Source organism: Octopus bimaculoides, chromosome 22 (genome assembly GCF_046866305.1).
Source record: "Octopus bimaculoides isolate indiv1 chromosome 22, ASM4686630v1, whole genome shotgun sequence".
Classification (NCBI taxonomy): Eukaryota; Metazoa; Mollusca; class Cephalopoda; order Octopoda; family Octopodidae; genus Octopus; species Octopus bimaculoides.
This window is the reverse complement of record NC_142949.1, coordinates 22,652,687-22,675,266: the sequence shown is the minus strand read 5'-3', so window position 1 is coordinate 22,675,266 and position 22,580 is coordinate 22,652,687. Positions and strand designations below refer to the sequence as shown.

The following is a 22,580-nucleotide window of genomic DNA, read 5'->3' as shown; positions in this document are numbered from 1 at the left end:
ACCTTAAAAGGTCTGGAACTAAAGACACCGGAATGAGGAAAAGCTGAGTTTTTATAAGGAGCTGTAGGCTAAAATAGGGTAGTAAACAAGCTGCCCCACGTGATCCTGCTTAGAGCCTCTGTTTGGTTATCCACGACAAGTTGGCACAATCGAGGAGACAAATTGCGCCAATACCAACCAATCAGAGTAGTGGACACAACGTGATCTAAATAGAGGCCAAAGGCTAGCCGTTCCTTGCTACATTCAAATGCACATATATATTTGACCACCGTTGTGTGTTATCTTATATAATAAATGGGAGTGAGGAATTTCACCCGAGTCTATGCTACAAATATATAAACCTAATGTTGAAAAACAGAGAGAACAACATCCTGAAAGTTGGCAGTGCATTCCTCAAGTACTGTCATACTGACAACTTCCTATAAAACTCAAAAATAGTTTGACTAACATAACTCAAAGAAAACCTGCCTCATCACATTATCATGCTAGATGCCTTTTTCAGTAGCTTCTATATTAGATGTCTGATACAAACTGAAGCTGATGTAAAAGGGTATAATGAATGACCATGGGACTGCATCTAGAAATCTACCCTCTGGGGCAGAAGTTCAGGCTAGGTTGTTTATGGAAGACCAGCAGTCACCCATTCATACTAGCCTCCTCTCTCCATGCCACCAATGTTGTCCAAGGGAAATGCAAAAGTTGATACAGCTTGGCACTAGTGATGTTGTAACTCATTTCTACAGCTGAGTGAATTGGAACAATGTGAAGTAAAGAATCTTGCTCAAGAACATAACACACAGCCCAGTCTGGGAATTGAACTCACTACCTCATGATTGTGAGCTTGATGCTCAAATCACTGAGTCATGTGCCTTCACTGATGTACACGCAATATAAAACAATTTACTTTGAGAGATCTTTTCTTTTATTTGTTCTGAGTTGTTTCTTTTTTTAACAATACTTTTTATAGTTTTCATAACCATTCATCATCATCATAATCATCATTGTTTAACGTCCGCTTTCCATGCTAGCATGGGTTGGACGATTTGACTGAGGACTGGTGCAACCGGATGGCTACACCAGGCTCCAATCTGATTTGGCAGAGTTTCTACAGCTGGATGCCCTTCCTAACGCCAACCACTCAGAGAGTGTAGTGGGTGCTTTTACATGTCACCCGCACGAAGGCCAGTCAGGCGGAACTGGCAACGAGTATATTAATATCATTAAAATATGTTCATATCTTTTAGTGTGTTTTTGTTTTAAATTTAAATACAAAGAGTGTAATTGTTTTTGTTTCATATCTGAATTGGATACAAATTCTACAAACAAGTGAGAAACAATCTCAGGCAGTTTTTATCAATACACTTTTAATATCATTAAAATATGTTCATATCTTTTAATACATTTTTTATTTAAATTTAAATATAAGAGTTTTTGTTTTATATTTGAATTGGATAACAATTCTTCAAACAAGTGAGAAACAATCTTAAGCTTATCAATATACTTTTCAAAAACTTTTAAATATATCAGTAACGGGTATAGATAACTCATGTGTCAGCAGTGAATGCTTTAAAACGGTACTCTAGATTCTGGCGCTGCTCTTCAAGTTCAAGCTGTAGATTTATTGCCTGAAATTTTGAAACAAAATGGAATAATAAAAATGAATTTGTTTCTATTTGTTTGAGTAGATTTTAAGAACTCCAAATTTTAAGCAAGTGTTGGAAATGATGTTTAGACATTTACATTTTTCCTAAGGTATATAAATCAACTGAACTAGTTTTAGGCAGGTTTTGAAACACCTCACTGACATCTTACACTTTGCTCTATTTAACTTCAACATTTCAGTCAAGCAGTTATTTGTTTGTTGTTGCGTAGCCCAACCCTTTAGTATTCAGATCACCCTATCAAATGTAATACTTATTTATTCAGTTTCATCATCATCATCATCATCGTCGTTTAACATCCGCTTTCCATGCTAGCATGGGTTGGACGAATTGACTGAGGACTGGTGAAACCAGATGGCTACACCAGGCTCCAATCTGATTTGGCAAAGTTTCTATGGCTAGATGCCCTTCCTAACGCCAACCACTCCGAGAGTGTAGTGGGTGCTTTTACGTGTCACCTGCACGAAAGCCAGTCAAGCGGTACTGGCAACGGCCACGCTCAAGATGGTGTATTTTATGTGCCACCTGCACAAGAGCCAGTCCAGGGGCACTGGCAACGATCTCGCTCGAAAGTCCTTAGACATGCTGCGGGCACAAGTGCCAGAAAGGCGATGCTGGGCACAGGTGCCATCTTTGAATTAATCATGCATTATCTTGTAACTCCCAGATTTTGATGATATGACTGTTTAGTTTTAGAACGATATTGTAAAGTAGGTGTGGGAGGCCAGATCTGGCTGGTTTGAACATGAAACAGCTGAGCTATTTCAGTCTGATATGGCCGGATTAAATGCTAAAATGTTAAGTAAACAGATCTGATGATATATTACCAGTCAGTCACATAAATGGCTAAGTGTAATCTACAATCTAATGTTGCAGATCATGAGTCCACCATACAGGCCACAGTGAATTGATAAAGGTAATAGCCTCATCGTACTCATCTAGCTCCTTGCCTTCTAATGTCAACTTTCGACTTTCTAGGCTCAATAAAATAAAGTGCCAATTTCAAGCAGTAGATGGGGGAAATGATTAAAGCACTGGGTAGAATGCCTTGTGATATCTGTACCAACTGTTCATATTGTTTGTTCAAACCTTGCTGAGGCCAGTGTGAGTAGCAGATTTAATCCATCACCTGATGTAACACGCCTATTTGGTGCTTTGTATCCTTAGCAGAGGAGTTCACTCTGTTGCAAGTCTTTTGTTTGTTATTATTTTTCCGTATTAAATTGAAGACTGACTTCAAGAATCTGAATCTCAAGGAAAAGATGGCAAAGGAGCAAGATGTCTGGTGAAAAGAGATTCTTGAAAAGACCGTTCTGCTTCAGCAAAACTGAATTCTGAAAGCATTATGTATTGTACTCTGTGGGGATGAGATGAACTGGAAGGAACAAGAAGTGGGGGAGAGGCAGTGAGGGAAGCAAGACCAGGGTCCTCACTTTTCCAGCCTGGGGCAGTCATGGTGAATGGACATGAGTGGAACGAGGTAGCAGGCATTGGTAGTAGCAGCTTCTGACATTGGGTGAGACAGGTAGGGCATGTGCTTGGATTTAACACAGCTGGATAGCCAACAATGAAAGGTAGGTGAACTGTATTTTATTCCCTGCATTACAGTTCCCTCATACCACATACTTTCTATCCACATTATAGTGACTCCCTCCCCCATGAACCATGTTCTCTCCCATGCACTATACCTGCCTCTCCCCACCACCAGTTCCTGCAGACTACCCAACTATGTCATCTCTCTCTCCCCTCCTCAGCCTGTTAACTGTATCGCCATTACTATTCCTGCTGCTTTCCCCCACTCCTACTCTTTACTACATCCCTCTTTCTTCTTCAACTCATGGATCATTGTTCATCCACCCTTCAGCAGTCTTAGATTTTAGTCTACTTCCCCATCCCCTCATCTCCGTCCATACAATCTTGCAAACCACCCACCCTGCCACCCACTTCTACTCACCTTGTGCCTTTTGGGGCCACCTAGGCACCTCATTGCCACTATCTATCTCTTTTCAGCTCCTACTGATCATTTCTCTTTTCTTCCACCCCTTCCTCTATCAAATTTGAGTAGCCATACTGATCTGCAACAAGAACCTGCTTTGACGCCTCACCTCTTCTCATAATTTAACTCCTTATTCCCCAGAATGAAGATAACACCCTACCCTAAGATTCATAGTCCTGTGAGCTGCATAGTAACCTTAATAGTGCAGGTGGCATATAAAAAAAGAGCACCTAGTGCACACTGTAAAGTGATTGACATTAGAAAAAGAGTCCAACGATGCCAAAAGAGACATTGGAGCACAATGCGATTCATTGGATTCTGTCAAACCATCCCAACGCATGCCAGCAAGAAACGTGGTCGTTAAATGATGACGATGATAATTAAAGCACTTACGATATTCATGTATTCTTTCGTAGCTGCCACCTCTTCAGCAATTGTCCCTTTTGGTTTTTTACGTCTCTCATGCATCCTGATATAATGGGACCTAATTTTATTCTCCAGTTCCAAAATCTTCTCCGATCTCAAAAAATAAAGAAACAATTTTAAGCTTCCTTATCATCATCATTGACATTGTAAAAGGTTGATATTTGCAATAGAGGCATTAGTCTCTCTCTATCACCTTTCAACAAAATTATATATTAAGCAAACAGTAGAACAATTAACAACATAATAAAAATAAGTTTTATTTTTTGGGATGCTTGGCTTTACAAATCCTGAGTCATTCAGCTTAGTAGTCGCTGGTTAACTTGTAATCACCATTGGAAGGTTAAGAGCTTCGTTGAGGCATGCCAAAGGAGCAAGTAGCTCTCACGTCGAAGGTATCGCCCTCAAGAGCAAGTTGTTAGATAGAAGGCATCGCGCTAAGTCTGTTAAAAAGTGAAAGAAACTTTTTAAGTACTAGTTTTACTACGCATGCACACTCAAGGAGCTTCCGGGAATGCAAGTTCCTTGCGCATGCGTAGATTGTACTTCCTCAATGGCGGCCATAATTTCGCGCCACTACACCATCATCATCACCAACATTACCATTATCACTGTTACCATTAACAACAGCATTATCAATAGCATCACAATGAAGAAGCCTCTTGATAACTGCTCAACTTGCTAGAAATAGCAATCAAAGCCTCCTAATGATATATCCTGCTGTCTTAAAAAAATGACATGCTGGTTAATGGAGTCTTCGATAAATCATTTGAAAAGAAGATGGGATGGTCATGGACGGAACATCTTTGAAAATAACTATAACAATACTTTAAATCAAACCATTAAAGAAGCCTCTATGCGATTGATTGACCTGCTAGAAATATCAGTCACATCAATTGTATCACACCTTGCTATCATTAAAGGAGAAGAGGATCACATAAGATGATAGTCCTATATGCACACTGTCTGAATAAATCCAGATGGGATGGTCACAGCTGGAATGCCTTTGTAGCTTTTAAAGACAAGCAGAATAGATAATTCTTTACTTGAAAGTAGGTAAACATAAGTGACAGGAACAGCATCTGACTGTGAAGCAATATGTCGATATTATGTATTTGTTCAACCCATGGAGAAGTGAATGCATGTTGGTGGTGGTGTGATACTGTTATTAGTTAGCCTCAGATAGACTTAATTGAACATACTGTCACATGACACTAACGCATGGATGTAGCGGGAAACGTACAAAAGGTTATAAACTTTAACATGTTCATTCTCTACAAACACTTGACAGAAAACATTCAGAGCATTGAATGTTTGGACTTTTTCAGTCAACTGTGTCGGCCTTAACATTTTGATACTAACACATGGACATAACGGGGAATCTACAAATGTTTTTAAGACCAGTCATGTAACTATTCTCTACCAATCAAATCCTATTCAAAACATATACCAATTTCAGCCATGAACTCCCTATAACAATAGGGCAAGCTTCAAATACTAGTCAGAAGCAAGACAGCTTCGACATAAGCCACGTCTTTCTATTTGAAGTTTTTGAAAATCAGTGCAAACTGCGAAACCGGTTAAAGCTTCAAATATATTAATAAAATATATTTTAACTATTCTTAGTGCATTTTCAACTTCTATTTTTCCTCGTGTTTTTCTCTTTGTTTTCTCCGTATTCTTTCTGTTGAAGAACGTAGCTCGAAACGTTAAAGACTTTCTGTATTCCTGAGCGTTAAACTAATACATCCTTTTGTTGTCTACACCACCTGTCCTCGTCTGTTGTTGTTTTTTTCGTAAATTCTCCCATATATATATGTATATATATATATACATGTAATACCATCGTCTTTTAATGTCTATTTTGCCGTACTTTAGGAAATCAGCCAATCACCTACAAAACTTCTGTACACCTGTCAGATAAGTTACATTCTCATCAAGAAAAGGAACAGAAGAGCTCTTGTAAATGCCAAAACCTTTCCTGGTACAGAATACTCAACTCAATATAGATTAATGGTTAGTGACTTCAGAGTCAGAGCTAGGCAAATACAGAAATGAATGATGGCATTGCAAAGGAAGAGATGGAAACTAAAAGATCGTAGAGATTTAGAGAAATCATGATTGATTCATATAACTGTAGGGCGGTTAGATTTAGATACACATAGCACAATCAAAAGCTAAGAATTTCTACAGATTAACTAGCTCAGAGCCACGGATTAGACGTGTAGCTGGATCAAAGTCCCAACCAAGCTGAAAGTAACATAGCAGTAGAATGATATGATTGATGGGGCAGTAACAGCCTAAGGGAAAGGCTTGCAAAACCTGGAAAAAAGGTGGTAGTAAGGGACATTATGAAATGTCTAGAAGGTGCAGGAGTGGCTGTGTGGTAAGTAGCTTGCTTACCAACCACATGGTTCCGGGTTCAGTCCCACTGCATGGGACTTTGGGCATGTTTTAATTGGCAGCATGAACCTCCCAAATTACAATTTTTGTTTCAGCACATGATTTCATACCAAGAATCTTGTAATAACAAACACAACAACGATATACGTGTGTGTGTGTGTGTGTGTGTGTGTGTGTGTGTGTGTGTGTGTGTGTGTGTGTATATCAGAGTGTGATATTTATGTACACATGACTCACTTCTCTTTAGATATCAGCTTTTTAATTTCAAGTGGGACCAGCTTTGGAAGTGGCTGAGTCAATACTGGTTCCTGAAAATAATGAGCAAAGAAAAAGTGATTTATAATAAAGGCAGTATAAAACAACAAATTTTTCAGTTAGGGGAAGCTTGTATACAGGATGGTCAGGCTAAAGTTGATGATTTTTATATCCCCTTTTTTCAGGAACAGCTTGGTATATTTATTGGTGAACAGTGAACTGCATTGGAAAGCATAAATATTAAAGTTGTAGTTGAGAAAAAATTAGCTGACATAGAGGACTGAAAACTGTCTGGGTATAGGAAAAAAGTTACCTATATCATAATGTTTCATGCCAGGTGTCAAAAGACTAACATCATAACTGCTACTCAATGCTCCATGAACACTATAAAGGATATAAGTTGAGACATGGAGAGCTATAATGGAGACTATGAAGCTGTGGCTAGCAAGAAGGGTCGTAATAGGTGTTCTGTGTTAGCATGCTGGAATTAATCCCCACATCTTTCAACAGACCTTAGGCTCAATTCAGATGGTTATGTAAAGCCGCTGGAGACTGTAGTTAATACCTGGCTGGAGAGGGCTGCTGCTGCTACTGGAAGGTCATATGTGTAGCAGCAAAATTCAGCTCCTTGTCATACCTCTGGAAAGAGTTAGAAATGGTTGCCAGAGAATTTCAATAACTTCACCAGCCCCAATTCTTGGCCTCCTAATTCCCCTGATTATGATCCAATGGATTATTATGTGTGAGAAAGAAAACAGCCACTCTGCCTGCAGCACCAAGGCCAAGCTGGTGGCCAAGATCAAGGAGGTGTTCAAAGGTCTTACCAGGGAGACAGGGAGGAATGCATGTGCCAGGTTCCAAAGCCATCTTGAGGCCATGGTGGAAGCTGAGGTGGAGGATACTTTGAGTAAACTGTTATCTCCCAGCCATAATCTAGGTGATATTTCTTGATTGTTTAAAATACTTTTATTTCAGCATGGGATATTGTGTTTTCTATTCCTTTTATGCAAACTATCAAATTTAGCCTGAACTCCCTGTATGTATGAAAGGGTCTATTTTGTGTGTGTATAAATACATACACACCAATATATATATATATATATATATATATATATATATACACACACATTACATTACATACTTATATACATACTTGCATGCATACATACATACATATGTATGAGAATACATACATAAACATACATACATACATACATACAAAAATACCCTGGTGATGTTGAAATTCCAATGAAGGAGCCCTGGATCTAGGTTAGAAACCAGTTCTTTCTCTATTGGCAGGAAATCTTGAAATAAAACTGACTGACTTACTCACTCACTGACTCACAGACAGACAGACAGACAGACAGACAGACAGGCTCGCTTACAAAGAGTAAGTCCTAGGGTCAATTTCTTCAACTAAAACCCTTCAAGGCAGTGCCCCAGCCTGGCTATAATCAAATGACTGAAACAAGTAAAAGGATAAAAGAATATATGTTCCAAATTTCATATACGGGGACAAAGGGAGAATTATTGCTTTGTGCCTCAGAAGCATTTATTTCAAAAGGGATTTTTTTAATGAAAAAAGCAGAGAAAACATGTAAGAAAATGAAGCGAAGAACTGTGGTGTTGGTGGTGTAAATTGGAAAATTATAGATATATCCTCACATTGTCACATTATTTACCTTATTAGCTTCTTCACGGGACATCATTTTCATGTATTCCCCATAAACTCCAAACGGGGCATCACCTGTGATATTGGGGATTTCTAAGAAAAAGAAAAGAAAATGTAATTTGCAAAAAAATTATTACCATCATTTTGTCATGGAAACTTCTACACAGTCACTGCTAGAAATAGCAGCTAATTCTCCCTGAAACCATACCTGGTCTACTTAAAAATGAAAGGACAACCTTAAGTAATGTAGGCCAAGATACACCTCTAAAAATATTGATCACAGTTGGGATGCCTTTAATCATGTATCTACTCAATTAAGGTTGACCTAGGGTTAAACAATAATAGCAATGAAAACAACAACAATCAGCAATATATATGGCCAATGAGGGAGCCGCTCCATGGATGCATAACTTGCTTTAAACAGTAACCAATTCTCTTTCATTCAAATCACACTAATATCTTATTGGAAAATGTAGTCAAAGATCACTAGGTCTGAATAAAAGATGGGTCAGTCATTACTGGAATGTTTTTGATTGCATGTCTACTTAATTAGTGCTGAATTGGACTAAAGTTATTATGGCACTCCGCCGCTTACGACGTCAAGGGTTCCAGTTGATCCGATCAACGGAACAGCCTGCTCGTGAAATTAACGTGCAAGTGGCTGAGCACTCCACAGACACGTGTACCCTTAACGTAGTTCTCAAGGATATTAAGCGTGACACAGTGTGACAAGGCTGACCCTTTGAATTACAGGTACAGCAGAACCAAGAAGAAAGAGTGAGAGAAAGTTGTGGTGAAAGAGTACAGCAGGGTTCGCCACCATCCCCTGCCGGAGCCTCGTGGAGCTTTAGGTGTTTTCGCTCAATAAACACTCACAACACCCGGTCTGGGAATCGAAACCACGATCCTATGACCGTGAGTCCGCTGCCCTAACCACCTAGCCATTGTGCCTCCACTTGGACTAAAGTACAAGATATTAAATAACAATTTGTGAAGTTAATAAGAAATACCTATGTAGTCAATAGCCAGAAATAGCAATCAAATCCTTTTGAAATCACAACATGATGTTCAAAAAAATAAGGACACATAATAGTTTTAGAATGAAGTTTTAGATGTACAGAATAATGAGCATTTGACTTGAGGGCTAAACAAAAACAATTGTGCTATGTCAAGGCAACAAGAAAACTACAATGCAATCATTTGACCAGCTACAAATAGTGCCTAACTACCCCTCAGATCACATTCTCATGTCTTTAAAATGGTAAACATATGAGATAATGAAGTCCTGATATACTGTATTTAGGATATATAACTTAAAGTAGGATTGTCATGAATAAACCACTTTTCTTTTATGAGAATTTCCATGAGAAAATGCAAAAGTAATTTTCTTTTGTCAATTAGATACTGACAACTTCGTCACACCTGCCTAGGCTCAGAGAATGTAAAAATTAGAATAAACACCACAAAGTGGCGAACTGGCAGAAACGTTAGCACACTGGACGAAATGCTTAGCGGTATTTCGTCTGCAGTTACATTCTGAGTTCAAATTCCGCTGAGGTCGACTTTGCCTTTCATCCTTTCAGGGTCAATAAATTAAATACCAGTTACACACTGGGGTCGATGTAATCAACTTAATCTCTTTTTCTGTCCTTGTTTGTCCCCTCTATGTTTAGCCCCCCCCCCCTTGTGGGCAATAAAGAAATAACAAAGCATTTTGCTCTAACAATTTTACTAAATGACCACTCTAGATTGGTACTTGGTTTTATTGGCAGTGGAACACTGAAAAGCCATGTTAACCTTCATAGAATTTGAACTCAAGATTAAACTGGGCCTAACCAACAACAATGAAACATAGATCATTACAATTTAGAGTAAAAAAAAATCCTTTCTCATCTAATCTTCTACTTACCATTCTCGGAAGCTGTTAACATTTCTTGCTTGTGTTTAGTCTCCTGTCTGAATTTTTTCAGTGAGTCTTCATCTCTGAAACCCACAACAGACTATTGATGATTAGATAGAACTACTATTACTACTACTACTACTACTACTACTACTACTACTACTACTACCACTACTACTACTACTACCACCACCAACAACAACCACCACCACCACCATCACTGCTGCCACCATCACCACCACTACTACTATGTTATATATCCTCTTTACTGCTAAAAACAATTGTTTTACAGCTAAATGTTCTTCCTACAACTAAAGACAAGCCAACCATGAAATAGTTCTTTCTTTTTTTTTCATTTTTCTTTTTTAGTTAAGGTAGCAAAAGTAGCACAGGTGGCCTTTGCAAATCATCTGAAACTGGTGGTATAAATGGCTTTGATTACCAAACCAGTAGTGCATTGAGCTCTTGAACAAAGCACTTCATTTCACATTGCTCCAGTTTACTCAGCTGTAAACAGGTAACCCTGCAACAGATTGCCATTCTGCTCAGGGTCAGTATAGGCCTGCCTGCTTAGCCAGCAGGATGGCATCATTCAAAAGCTGAAACAGTATGAGGAGCACATTGTGACCAGTGGTGTATAACAACATCTAACAGTCTGGTCAATGTTGGCACTCCGTCGCTTATGATGTCGAGGGTTCCAGTTGATCCGATCAACGGAACAGCCTGCTCGTGAAATTAACGTGCAAGTGGCTGAGCACTCCACAGACACATGTACCCTTAACGTAGTTCTCGGGGATATTCAGCGTGACACAGTGTGACAAGGCTGACCCCTTGAATTACAGGCACAACAGAAACAGGAAGTAAGAGAAAGTTGGGGTGAAAGAGTACAGCAGGGTTCGCCACCATCCCCTGCCGGAGCCTCGTGGAGCTTTTAGGTGTTTTCGCTCAATAAACACTCACAACGCCCGGTCTGGGAATCGAAACCGCGATCCTATGACTGCGAGTCTGCTGCCTTAACCACTGGGCCATTGCGCCTCCTTGTCTGGTCAATACATTGATATTAATATGTATACATGTGTGTGTATCTGTCACCAATACTTGTGCTGTTTTCAATAAATGCATTGTTATTACAATGGTGTTCACATGTCTAAACCAATGAAACTGTATAGTAATGAGACATATTATTTACAGGTGTAAACATGTCTTTGATTCTTCTCACATAGTGACAATGTGAAGATACACAGAATCAGTCATTCACACACACACACACAAATTACTTGTGTATTACCTTTGTTTTGCTTTGATACTACAGCAGATATGTGTTGTAGTACAAGTATAGTACATTTGTATATATTTTGCTGACACATAATTAGCAATTAAATATCAGGTCATTAAGAATGAAATGTCCGATTTTCTTATGCACCAAGGTTGACAGTCATTAAATCTAATGTTTTATCCTGACAATTCCTTGTTTTACAACATTGAAGAGTTACATCATCACTTTTTGAAATGCAATTTATGGTGTCTGGTTATATTGTGAGTTTTCTCTTCTAACTCAATTTTTGTGAACCCATGGATAGATCAAAAATTCGTGTTGTTTATGAATATAAGTTCCGTTGTGGAACCAATGCATCCCAGACAGATCAAAACAGCAATGAGGTGTTTGGTGAAGATGTGGCGAATGAGTGCACTGTACGTCGATGGTTTGAGAAGTTCCGGTCTGGTGACTTTACTCTTGAAAATCAGCCCTGTGGTGGACCTGAGACCAAGATGGATAATGATGAGCTAGAAACTGTAGTGGAAGTGGATACATCTCAAACTATGCATGAGTTAGCAGTAAGGTTTGAGGTCTTGATTCCAACTGTATTGGACCATCTGAAACAAATCGGCAAGGTAAAGAAGCTAGGCAAGTGGGTACCACACGAATTGAATGAGCATCAAATGACACATTGTCTTGAAACTTGCTGTTCTTTGTCACAGCATAAAAAGCGAACAATTTTTGCATTATATTGTTATGTGTGATGAAAAATGGATTCTTTTCAACAATAGCAAGCATTCTGCACGGTGGTTGGATAGAGATGAAGAGCCAAAACACAATCCAAAAAAGAATATTCACAAAAAAAAGCTAATGGCGTCTGTTTGGTGATCCAGCGTTGGTGTCATCCACTACAGCTTCATGAGACTTGGGAAGTCAATTATAGTGGATGCATACATAACGAATTGGATGAAATGATGAGTGAACTTGCAATTAAACAACTGAGATTGGTCAATAGAGACAGGCCAATTCTCTTGCAAGACAATGCTTGACCACATGTTGCACAAAGAACGCTACTCGAGTTACAGGAACTGAACTTGGAAGTACTCTGTCATCCACCATATTCACAGGACCTTGCCCCAACTGACTATCACATTTCCCAGGCATTAGACAACTTTTTCAAGGAAAAAACTTCAAATCTGAAGAAGATGCAAAAACAGCCTTTCATGATTTCATCACTTCTTGCTCTCCAGAATTCTTTGCTGCCAGCATAGATAAGCTACCGATAAAATGGCAAAATTGTGTCAATCATTTAGGTACATACTTTGATTAACTGCATTGCTTTTTGTTGAGATAAAGTAAAATAAACTTTCAGTTCAAAATCAGACATTTCATTCTTAATGACCTGATATAAACATTGCTTGACAAGAACCAATAAATTGGTCTTTTAAACAAAAATACCTTTAGGTATGTATATATCCTGCCTGAGTTGAACAGGCATTTCTTTGTCACTCTTAGCACAATAAATGAAGTGAAATTGGGGATCCATGGGAATCTGGAAGCAACAAAACCATCTTTCACAAGTGATGAGATATAAAATAAATAAAATATACCATACAGTGTACAAGTTAGCACAATAAGTTACGTACTTCCTCTTCTGTAAAATGTGTTCTATTTTTGCATTCTTTTGACGTGCCAATATTTGTGATTCATATTCTAGAAATTTCTTCATATCTTTCTGATGTTTCTTTGGAAAATTCTGACTAAAATTATATATAAAACAAGAAATGTATAAAATAAAACAAATTTACAAACATAAAGAGAATAGATATGAGTAGAGGATTAGACATGAATCTAAAGAGTTCTCTTTGTAACATTTGCTCAATTTCCTCTTCAAGCCTTCCCTATCAGCCATCATTTCTGATCCCTTCATTACCTTCTTAATTGCAGTTTCAACAGCTGTCTGTGGGGATGAGATGAACCAAGAGAAAAGGGTCAGTAATGCCAATGGCTGAGGGGCCCTACCAGAAGAGAATGAATGAGTGGGGTCATTTGGACAGAAGTAGGACTAGCGTGGGTCTCTCCACTTCAGGGCGGTCATAGCAGACAGACATACAGACATATCCTATCCTATCCTATATTCCATATCCTCATCATCATTTTATCTCTACTTTTCAATGTTGGCGTAAGTTTGATGGCCAAATAGAAACTGAGCCAGTTCTTGTTCAGAATTACTGAGTTAGAATTTATGTTAACCCTTTAGCATTCAGCTTACTCTGTCAAGTGTAAAGCTTATTTATTCATATTAATTTGAATCTATTATGCATTTTCCCATAGCTTTGATATTCTAATGATGTGATTAATTACTTTTAGAATGAGATTACAGGGGAAATATGAGAGGTTGAGTCTTGCCAGTTCAAACATAAAACAGGTAGATTGTTTTGGTCAGACATGACTAGTTTAACTGCTAAAGTGTTAGAGACAATTCTACATTTGCAGAGATCTGTGACTTATCTCTCCTTGGTGAATCAATACAAATTAATGATAATGGTAATATTGTCAGTTAGTGTTTCATCAGTTGGCTACATAACATGTCCAAGAGAGATATTCATGATAAATGAAAGGATCATCAGACAACCAAAATACACACTTGTTGCCCTTTTTGGAAGTGTTTGCCTCCACTTATAGGAACACACTTATGTAAATGTGAAGGCACGTGGCCTGGTGGTTAGGCTGCTGCACTCATGATTGCTAGATTGTGGGTTCGATTCCTAGACTGGGTGGCACATTGTGTTCTTGAGCAAAATACTTTATTTCACATTGCACCAGTCCCCCTTTCGATCAGGTGGGATTGTTGTCCCTGCTCACCTAGCCAGTGGGGTTGTGTCATTTGAAGGCTAAAACAATGCAAAAGTACACTGTGACCAGTGATGTGTAACAACATCTGATAGCCTGATCAGTCATGTGATCAAGTGACCTATGTAAATGTATACACCTATGATGATGATGCCGGTATTGGTTTTCTTGTGATCATTGCTTTTTCTATTTTTGATATTTGGTGAGGTAGACCCAGGAAGATATGGGATAAGGTGGTGAAGCATGATCTTCGAATGTTGGGCCTCACAGAGGCAATGACAAGTGACTGAGACCTTTGGCAATATGTCATGCTTGAGAAGACTCATCAAGCCAACTGAAATTGTAGTTGTGGCTGATGCTGGTGTCCCGTAACTGGCACCCATGCCAGTGGCACATAATAGCACCTGTGTTGGTGACATGTAACTGGCACCCGTGGTGGTGTCACATAACTGGCACCCATGCCAGTGACATGAAAAAAGCACCCATTACACTCTTGGAGTGGTTGGCATTAAGAAAGGGCATCCAGCCGTAGAAGCCATGCCAAATCAGACTGGAACTTGGTGCAGCTCTCTGGCTTACCAGTTCCAGTCAAACCACCTAACCCATGCTGGCATGGAAAGCAGATGCTAAATGATGATGATGATGGTGATGGTGATGGTGATGGTGATGGTGGTGATGATGATGATGATGATGATGATGAGGAGGATGATGTGGTTTGTGCTTTCCCTCTTATCATTTTAACCTTTGTAACTCTGAATTCTGCTCCATATTGGCATTCATCTCCTCTTTCAGGTCACTCTGATGAAATGACTGCTGCTGCTGCTGCTGCAGATCTTGTCGCTGCTGCTGCTGCTGTTGTTGTTGTTGTTGTTGTTGTCGTCGGTGTTGTTGTTGTTGTTGCTGCTGCTGCTGGTACTCTTGTTGTTGGTGCTGCTCTTTGAGACCAATCTCATGGACCCTACTCTTTGACTTGACATTCTCCTCCTCCTTCTGCTCCTTACAATCATCTTCAACACCAATTTTCAAGGCAGTTTCTTCCACAGCTTCCCCGGATTGCTTGGAAGCTGACAAAACAAGAGAATAACATTGTTGTTGATGTTGCTACATTTTTCTTTTTTTTGTACATTTATTCATATCTTCAAATATAGACGTTTTCTTAATTTTTTTTTCCCAGCCTTTTGATGAGGACTAAATAAGTTATGCCTTTGATCTTTCCAAGCCCTTCTCCTAATTGATAAGAGTGATGTGACTGATGTTCAGGTAAAACTCTTTCGACTAACACTGCTGGTCAATCAGTCATTTCCCCTGCTTATTGCTCCATTCATCTAATTAAAGAAATATACATACACGTGGAACCTAAAAAGACACAAAAATGTAAGCCTATAGACTTAACAAACATTTTTCCTTTTTTCCTTCTTTTTTTCCCTTTTCTCCTATCTATATTCCTCCAATAAACTCTAAATCATTCTGACAATGTTTGTTAAATGGAACAAGATAAATGCAAACTTACTTCGAAATAACAAACTGAAACAGCTGTAAATGTTCTGGAACTACAATTAACCTATGACCTTTTAATACCAATGATCAGCTTCTAATTGTTAATTGTTGCTCCATTTCTTTCTTATCTATATACATACATATATATATATATATATATATATATATATATATATATGTATGTATGTATATACACACACACATACACATAAATACACATACATACATACTATATCACTTCCATGATGAATTTCCAGACATTAAAGGTGGACTATATATAGATGATGCACTATTTTTGATTAATAGTCAATACAACAGAATAACAAACCTATATATGAAAAAATTCCATAACTTTAAAAAAGATTTGGTATATCTATCTCTATAGAAAATTAACATGATTCAGTTAATTACCTGGATGTTAATCTGAACCTTGTTACTGGCCTATACAGTCCATATCATAAACCCAACAATAATTTGAAATATATCAACTTTCATAGTAACCATCCTAAAGTGATCACAAGAACTTTGGTTAATAATATTTCATGACGTGTTTCTTATTTATCCTCTAATAAGGAAATCTTAATAATAATGCCAAATATTATAATAAAGCCCTGAAAAAAGCAGAATATTTGAATAAAATAATATATTGTAATAAGAATGGGAACTGCAATAAATCTTATTATAATAATGAAAAATTGGTTGACAACGAAGTGAGTGGATATAATAGTAGAAATGTATCCAATTTATTCCTAAGTAGCAATGATATGATTAACAATAGTGATAATATTAATAGGAACAAGCATAGTAAATATATCCTGTATAAAAATAGATATATAAATAGACTTAAGTCTAAGGATAATAAGTATACGCCATATGCCAACCCAGATACACCTAATAATGTTAACTACAATAAAGATAATTATATTTGGTTTATCATTCCTTAAGTACGGCAAATAAAGACGAATTTGGTCAAGCTTTTTTACAGATCTATATCTAAGCACTTTAATAAAGAACATAAATATAATAAAATAATTAATAATAAAAGGATTAGAATAGGTTTTTCAGAATCTAAAAATTTGTTTAGAAGTATGACTTCCTTTAATAATGGATTAGACAATTTTTACAATAATAGAAATAAGTAATACTAAGAGTTCTTATATATTATCAATATAATAGTTTATTATCATTTATATTTTTTTTACATGTTTTATTACAGTCTCTAGATTAAGTAAGATCCTGATACTTAATTTATATGCCTATGTATTGTTGTTGTATGTTATTATAATAGCCAAAGATTGTCTTCAACCTAAACAAGTTTGGGTTAATATTATTTGAGTTATATAGAAATATATATCAATAGTTTAGATTCTATTTACTTAATTATTTTGTCTGTTATAATTTTGTTATATTTTCATTGTAATTGTAATTGTAGCTGAAACGTTAACGCTCATGCTCATAATACATAGCCATTTGAATTAATTTTTTTACCATCCAGCCATCCTCTCACATGGAATTTCGTCCGTCTGTAAACGATAGCTCTGATGAGACATATATAAGTGAATTGAATTGTTTATAAATTAAATAATGTTGAAACAAATTGTTGGCTCTTTTGGTTTTTTTAAAGTTTTTTATATATGTATTATATTCATAGTATATTATAATATGAATAAATTATTGGATTGTCAATTGTATCTCTCTATTTAATTTATTGTTCATATATGCATATATATATATATATATATATATATAAACACACACACATACATATCAGGTCATTAAGAATGAAATGTCCAATTTTGAACTGAAAGTTTATTTTACTTTATCTCAACAAAAAGCAATGCAGTTAATCAAAGTATGCACCTAAATGATCGACACAATTTTGCTATTTTATCGGTAGCTTATTTATGCCAGTTGCAAAGAATTCTGGAGAGCAAGAGGTGATGAAATCATGAAAGGCTGTTTTTGCCTCTTCAGATTTGAAGTGCGTGCGTGACAGAAACTAGGTAGAGAAGAACTGTCAGATAGATTGTAATACACTATAATATGCTGATTCTGCCTGAAAATTACATTAAGGGTACAAAGTTTCTGTAGGATATCTGACCACTTACATATTAATTCAAGGAACAAGTAATTTATTTGAATGAACAATGAATATGCTTGTCGAAACTGATGGAGTTTCATTACTTTATGAATGAGAAAAAGTATATAAAACTCTACAAACAGACCTTGTGTTTGCTCTTGATATTTCTCCCTTAAGTATTTCAGTATTTCTTCAACTCCTTGCTCTACAATATGTTCTGGGGGCATCTCCAAGGGATTGTCTCTGACATTAAGTCCATGCAATGTATGGACATAACCTATTGAAATACAAGGTAAAATAAATATTATTTATATACATACATATACATGCTGATAGCTTGATAATAATGGTGAAACTGAGAAAAACTAATTAATGTTCATAAAGAACTTTGAAAGAAATTTAGCCCAGATAAAGGACTATTATAAGGAGGCTCATGATCATAAGGTTTTATTTTCCTTTCCTGGACTGGATGGCTTGTGTCTTTCAGAAAGATATTTTGTGTTGTTCCAGTCTACTGAGCAAAAAATTAATACTATTCAAGTACTGGTGCAGCCTTCTCTACATCTGGTTGATGTTCCACTGGGTCAAAATGTGTGAGAGTTGAGAGACAATCTTTGTCAGCTCATGACTACAGTTAGTGAAGGTATGGTACATGTGATCAAGTCATACTCATCCTAACAGTTGCACTTGCCTGGAGGTAGTAGAGCTTTCAGCTTAGTGTAAACAGATACAGGTACAGTATATATATATATATATATATATATATATATATATATATATATACGGTGGTTGTCTACTCCTTACCCAGAGTTTGACCACCTCCTGCACCTACACCTTAGCCCTTTCATGGCGTCTGATGTGGCTTTTTAAACCAGACAATGTTTTGAAAAAACACCCACACGGATTGCACCTCTGATTTGTACTACCAATACCTGCAAGTAAGTTCTGCTCATTGTGGATCCTAACATGTCTTTTAAGACCCCCATTGGATTTTCAAGCCCTCTGGCACTCACCACATTCAAACGTGAGCACAGACATATAATCAGAATAGCTGGTTGAAGTTTGTTTTACACACACACACACACATACTTACCTAACTCTATTGGTAGTTCTATTATGTTGTTACCTTCCAGCAGTAGACAATGCAAGCTGTAACACTTGTCAATATCTCGACCAGGGAGTGAAGTGAGGTTGTTGTAGCGAAGGTCAAGCCACTGTAGTGCTGGGAAGTGATTGAAGAAATGGTCTGGCAGCTGGCAGAGTTTGTTATTCGCCAAGTACAAGTGCTGGGGAATAGAAAAATGAAAAAAAAAGTGTTATTTTTTTTTATATATATTTTACTTAATTCAGTCATTAGACTGTGGCCATGCTGAGGCCTTGAATTTTTGTCAAACAAATCAACCCCAGTACCTAATTTATTAAGCATAGTACTTATTCTGTTGATCTCTTTTGCTGAACCACTAAGTTAAGGGGACGCAAACACACCAACACAAGGTGTCAAGTGGTGGGGTTGACAAACACAGATACAAAGACACACACATATATGTGTGTATGTATATATATATATATATATATATATATATATATATATATATATATATACAGGCACACACAAATGATATGCTGTAAAACTAAGCACTTTATGGATGTGAAACCCAGGGTAATCCCATAGACCGGCCTTATCTGACTTTATCTAAATATATATATATATATATATATATATATATATATACACACAACAGGCCTCTTTCAGTTTCCATCTACCAAATCCACTCACAAGGCTTTGGTTGGCCTGGAGCTATAGTAGAAGACACTTGCCCAAGCTGCCATGCATTGGGAATTACGTGATTAGGAAGCAAGCTTCTTACCACACAGCACAGTCAGCATTTTCTCATTAATTATATAAGGTACCATATATCATCATCACCACTCTAATGCCCATTGTTGTTGTTTATATTTCATAACCTCAAGTCCAGTATGGCTATAGCCAAATGTATTCTAGCCATGATCATCTTGTTTTTTGCTTCAGACCTAGCGTACCCTGAACTATAACATTCAATGTATCTCTTTTTGAATCTGGTATACTGTGGTTAGAAGGAGATTTGGCTGCTACTTCTAACAGATTGAGCAACCATGTAGAAGCTTTTCTACTGGCACATTGCAAGCTACCATTAATAGAGCGTTGGGTGATAGAATATAGCACAGTGTAGTAAATTTCTTTAAATTGTACCACAGTATGCTACATCACAATATACCACATCATATCACTCCACATCATTATACTAATGAGGAAATTCCTAATATTTTCACAATTATACATTATATACTGCAGCCTTTTAAAATTATGAACACAGCTCGCAAACCTCAATTTTTGTCTTTGTAGAAACCCTGGAATCTGCAGACCGCAGGCTAGGATCTCCAGCTCAGTCACTTGACTTGCTAGAAAGAACAGCTAAATCTCCTTCATTTCACACATTACTATCTAAAAAAGTACTGCTAAATATATAACAGCAATGTACTGCTAAATATATAACAGCATAAAGACAAAGCAAAAATGTGGGATGTCCATAGGTGGAATGTCTATGAATCATAAGTGTGTTTCATCAAGATTGAGTTGACATAAACAACAACATCACATTCACATGCTGTATAAATACATAAGCCAAAACAGGAACCTTTATGCAATCACTTATAAAAAAACAAAATCCTCCAAAAGCAATCAGTTACATAGTTTGACAGAAGTAGTATGCAAGTAGTAGGTGTAGACATCTGTGTGAGTTTAAAACTGTGTTCCTGCACTAATCACTACACTGGGGCAATGCCCCTTCCTCTACACCCAGGAAGTAAAAAGAAAAGTTCTGTTCTATCACTTCTAGTTGTCAATTACACCACTTTGTTGACCAGCTCTGCATCAATCCAATTCAAGTAGACAGATATTATATCAATGTCATTCCAGTCATGACCTAACAAAAGTCTTTGTAGGGGTATATAGAACTTATATTATTTGATAGTATTTTTCATGGGAAGCTGGAACTATGTGGATTAAAAAAGAGGCAAACTGCCATGCTTACTTAAATTGAGATGGTTTTATTTTAGGAAAAACTTATCTGCATAAATCTTTGAAATCAAGAGATTGCAAAGAAAAATCAGTTTTATGGATGTCGGCTCATCACATGCATATACATACATTTAGGGTTTCAGGACTGATCACCAATCCTTTCTTGGTCCTTCAACTCCTGCTGAAGCCATAGGTGAGCTGTCATGTCATACAGCAGGTCTTGAGTACTTTAAACCTAGAGGAGCACATCCCTCCCTAGACCTAAACACAGTCAATAATCTCTTCAAGAGAAAAAGTGTAAAAGTGAGAGAGGAAAAATTGACCCCAGTACTGGACTAATACTTTAATCTTCTTCTCCCTACTTTCTTATACCTACAATCATATAAACTACAACAGCGAGGAGCCTCTGTGTGGTGGCTCATTTAGCTAGAAATTGCAGATAAATCTTCCTCATGGCACTGAAAATCAAAGTAAAAATTGGAAAATGAAAAAAACACGTTGAACAATGGTGTTTTTTGATAAACTGAAGGATAAAGGACATGGAATGGTCATGACTAGAATGGTTTTCATCATTGATCAGTTCTATCAACATCAAAAACATATAACAAAAGCAAAGCTAACAAAATGAAAGTAAATTTAAGTCAACACACCACAAGGTTGTTTAGAGACATCACACTGTTAGGAATATTGGTCAGCATTTTGGAGCTGAGATCAAGTAAAGTCAGATGGCTTGAGAAAACCTCTTCATTAAACATATCTCCATTTTCTGGCTCTGTATATGGGACATTGTTTCCAAAGTTTGGGGGCCCATCAAAACTTTTTATGGAATCAATCCCAGCTGAATTCCTGACAGTACCATTTTTTCCAGGCATCACATTGAACAAATGGTGACTGGTGACAGGTCTCACTTCATCGTTTTGCGTGTGGTTGCTACGAGGGACATCTTTTTCATTGGCCAGGGTAAGTGGTGGCAGGTCAGAGTTCATGAGGTTACTATTTGAGTCTTTCATCACATGTAGTGGCAAGCAACACACTGAAATGGTCAATGAATTTTCCAATGCATGTGTGTGTGTGAAAGATTGTATGTGCAGTGACACTGAGCGAAATGTGTGTGTGTGTGTGTGTGTGTGTGTCTGTGTTTGTGTATGTGTGTGTGCGTGCGTGCACACGTGAGTACAACTGTATATATATGTATGTATCGCTAGCTATATCTATCTGTTGATCTATTTAAGATAAAATTCATGTGTGTTTATTTATGTATGTTTGAAAATTGTGTGCATATTTATGATTATGTAAGATTGTATAAAAATTTGTAAAATAATGTAACTGTATACGCATATAAGCGTATGTATACGTGTATAAATGTTATGTCTGCGCAAGTGAAGATATATGTGCTAATACAAGTGTGTATGTTTACAGTATTGTATCAACATGTATGCGTTTGTATTTATATATGTGAAGGTAGCCATAAATATGTGTATAGAAAACACACAGTTATCGGAGGAGTGCGTTTGGGTAGTATAC

General features: G+C 37.1%; 1 protein-coding gene across 1 annotated transcript; it reads right to left on the bottom strand.

Annotated features, from left to right (window-relative positions):
• Window positions 1-1,342: 1,342 nt before the first annotated feature.
• On the bottom strand, window positions 1,343-22,256 carry LOC106872221 (uncharacterized). The gene is made up of 10 exons (XM_014919133.3): window positions 21,707-22,256; window positions 19,092-19,284; window positions 18,144-18,275; window positions 15,164-15,485; window positions 13,215-13,328; window positions 10,320-10,393; window positions 8,421-8,503; window positions 6,721-6,791; window positions 4,051-4,177; window positions 1,343-1,625 (listed from the first exon to the last, which is right to left on the bottom strand). Exons 1-10 carry the CDS (start codon window positions 22,064-22,066, stop codon window positions 1,545-1,547), a joined length of 1,557 nt encoding a protein of 518 aa, XP_014774619.1. The 5' UTR covers window positions 22,067-22,256; the 3' UTR covers window positions 1,343-1,544.
• Window positions 22,257-22,580: the final 324 nt, after the last annotated feature.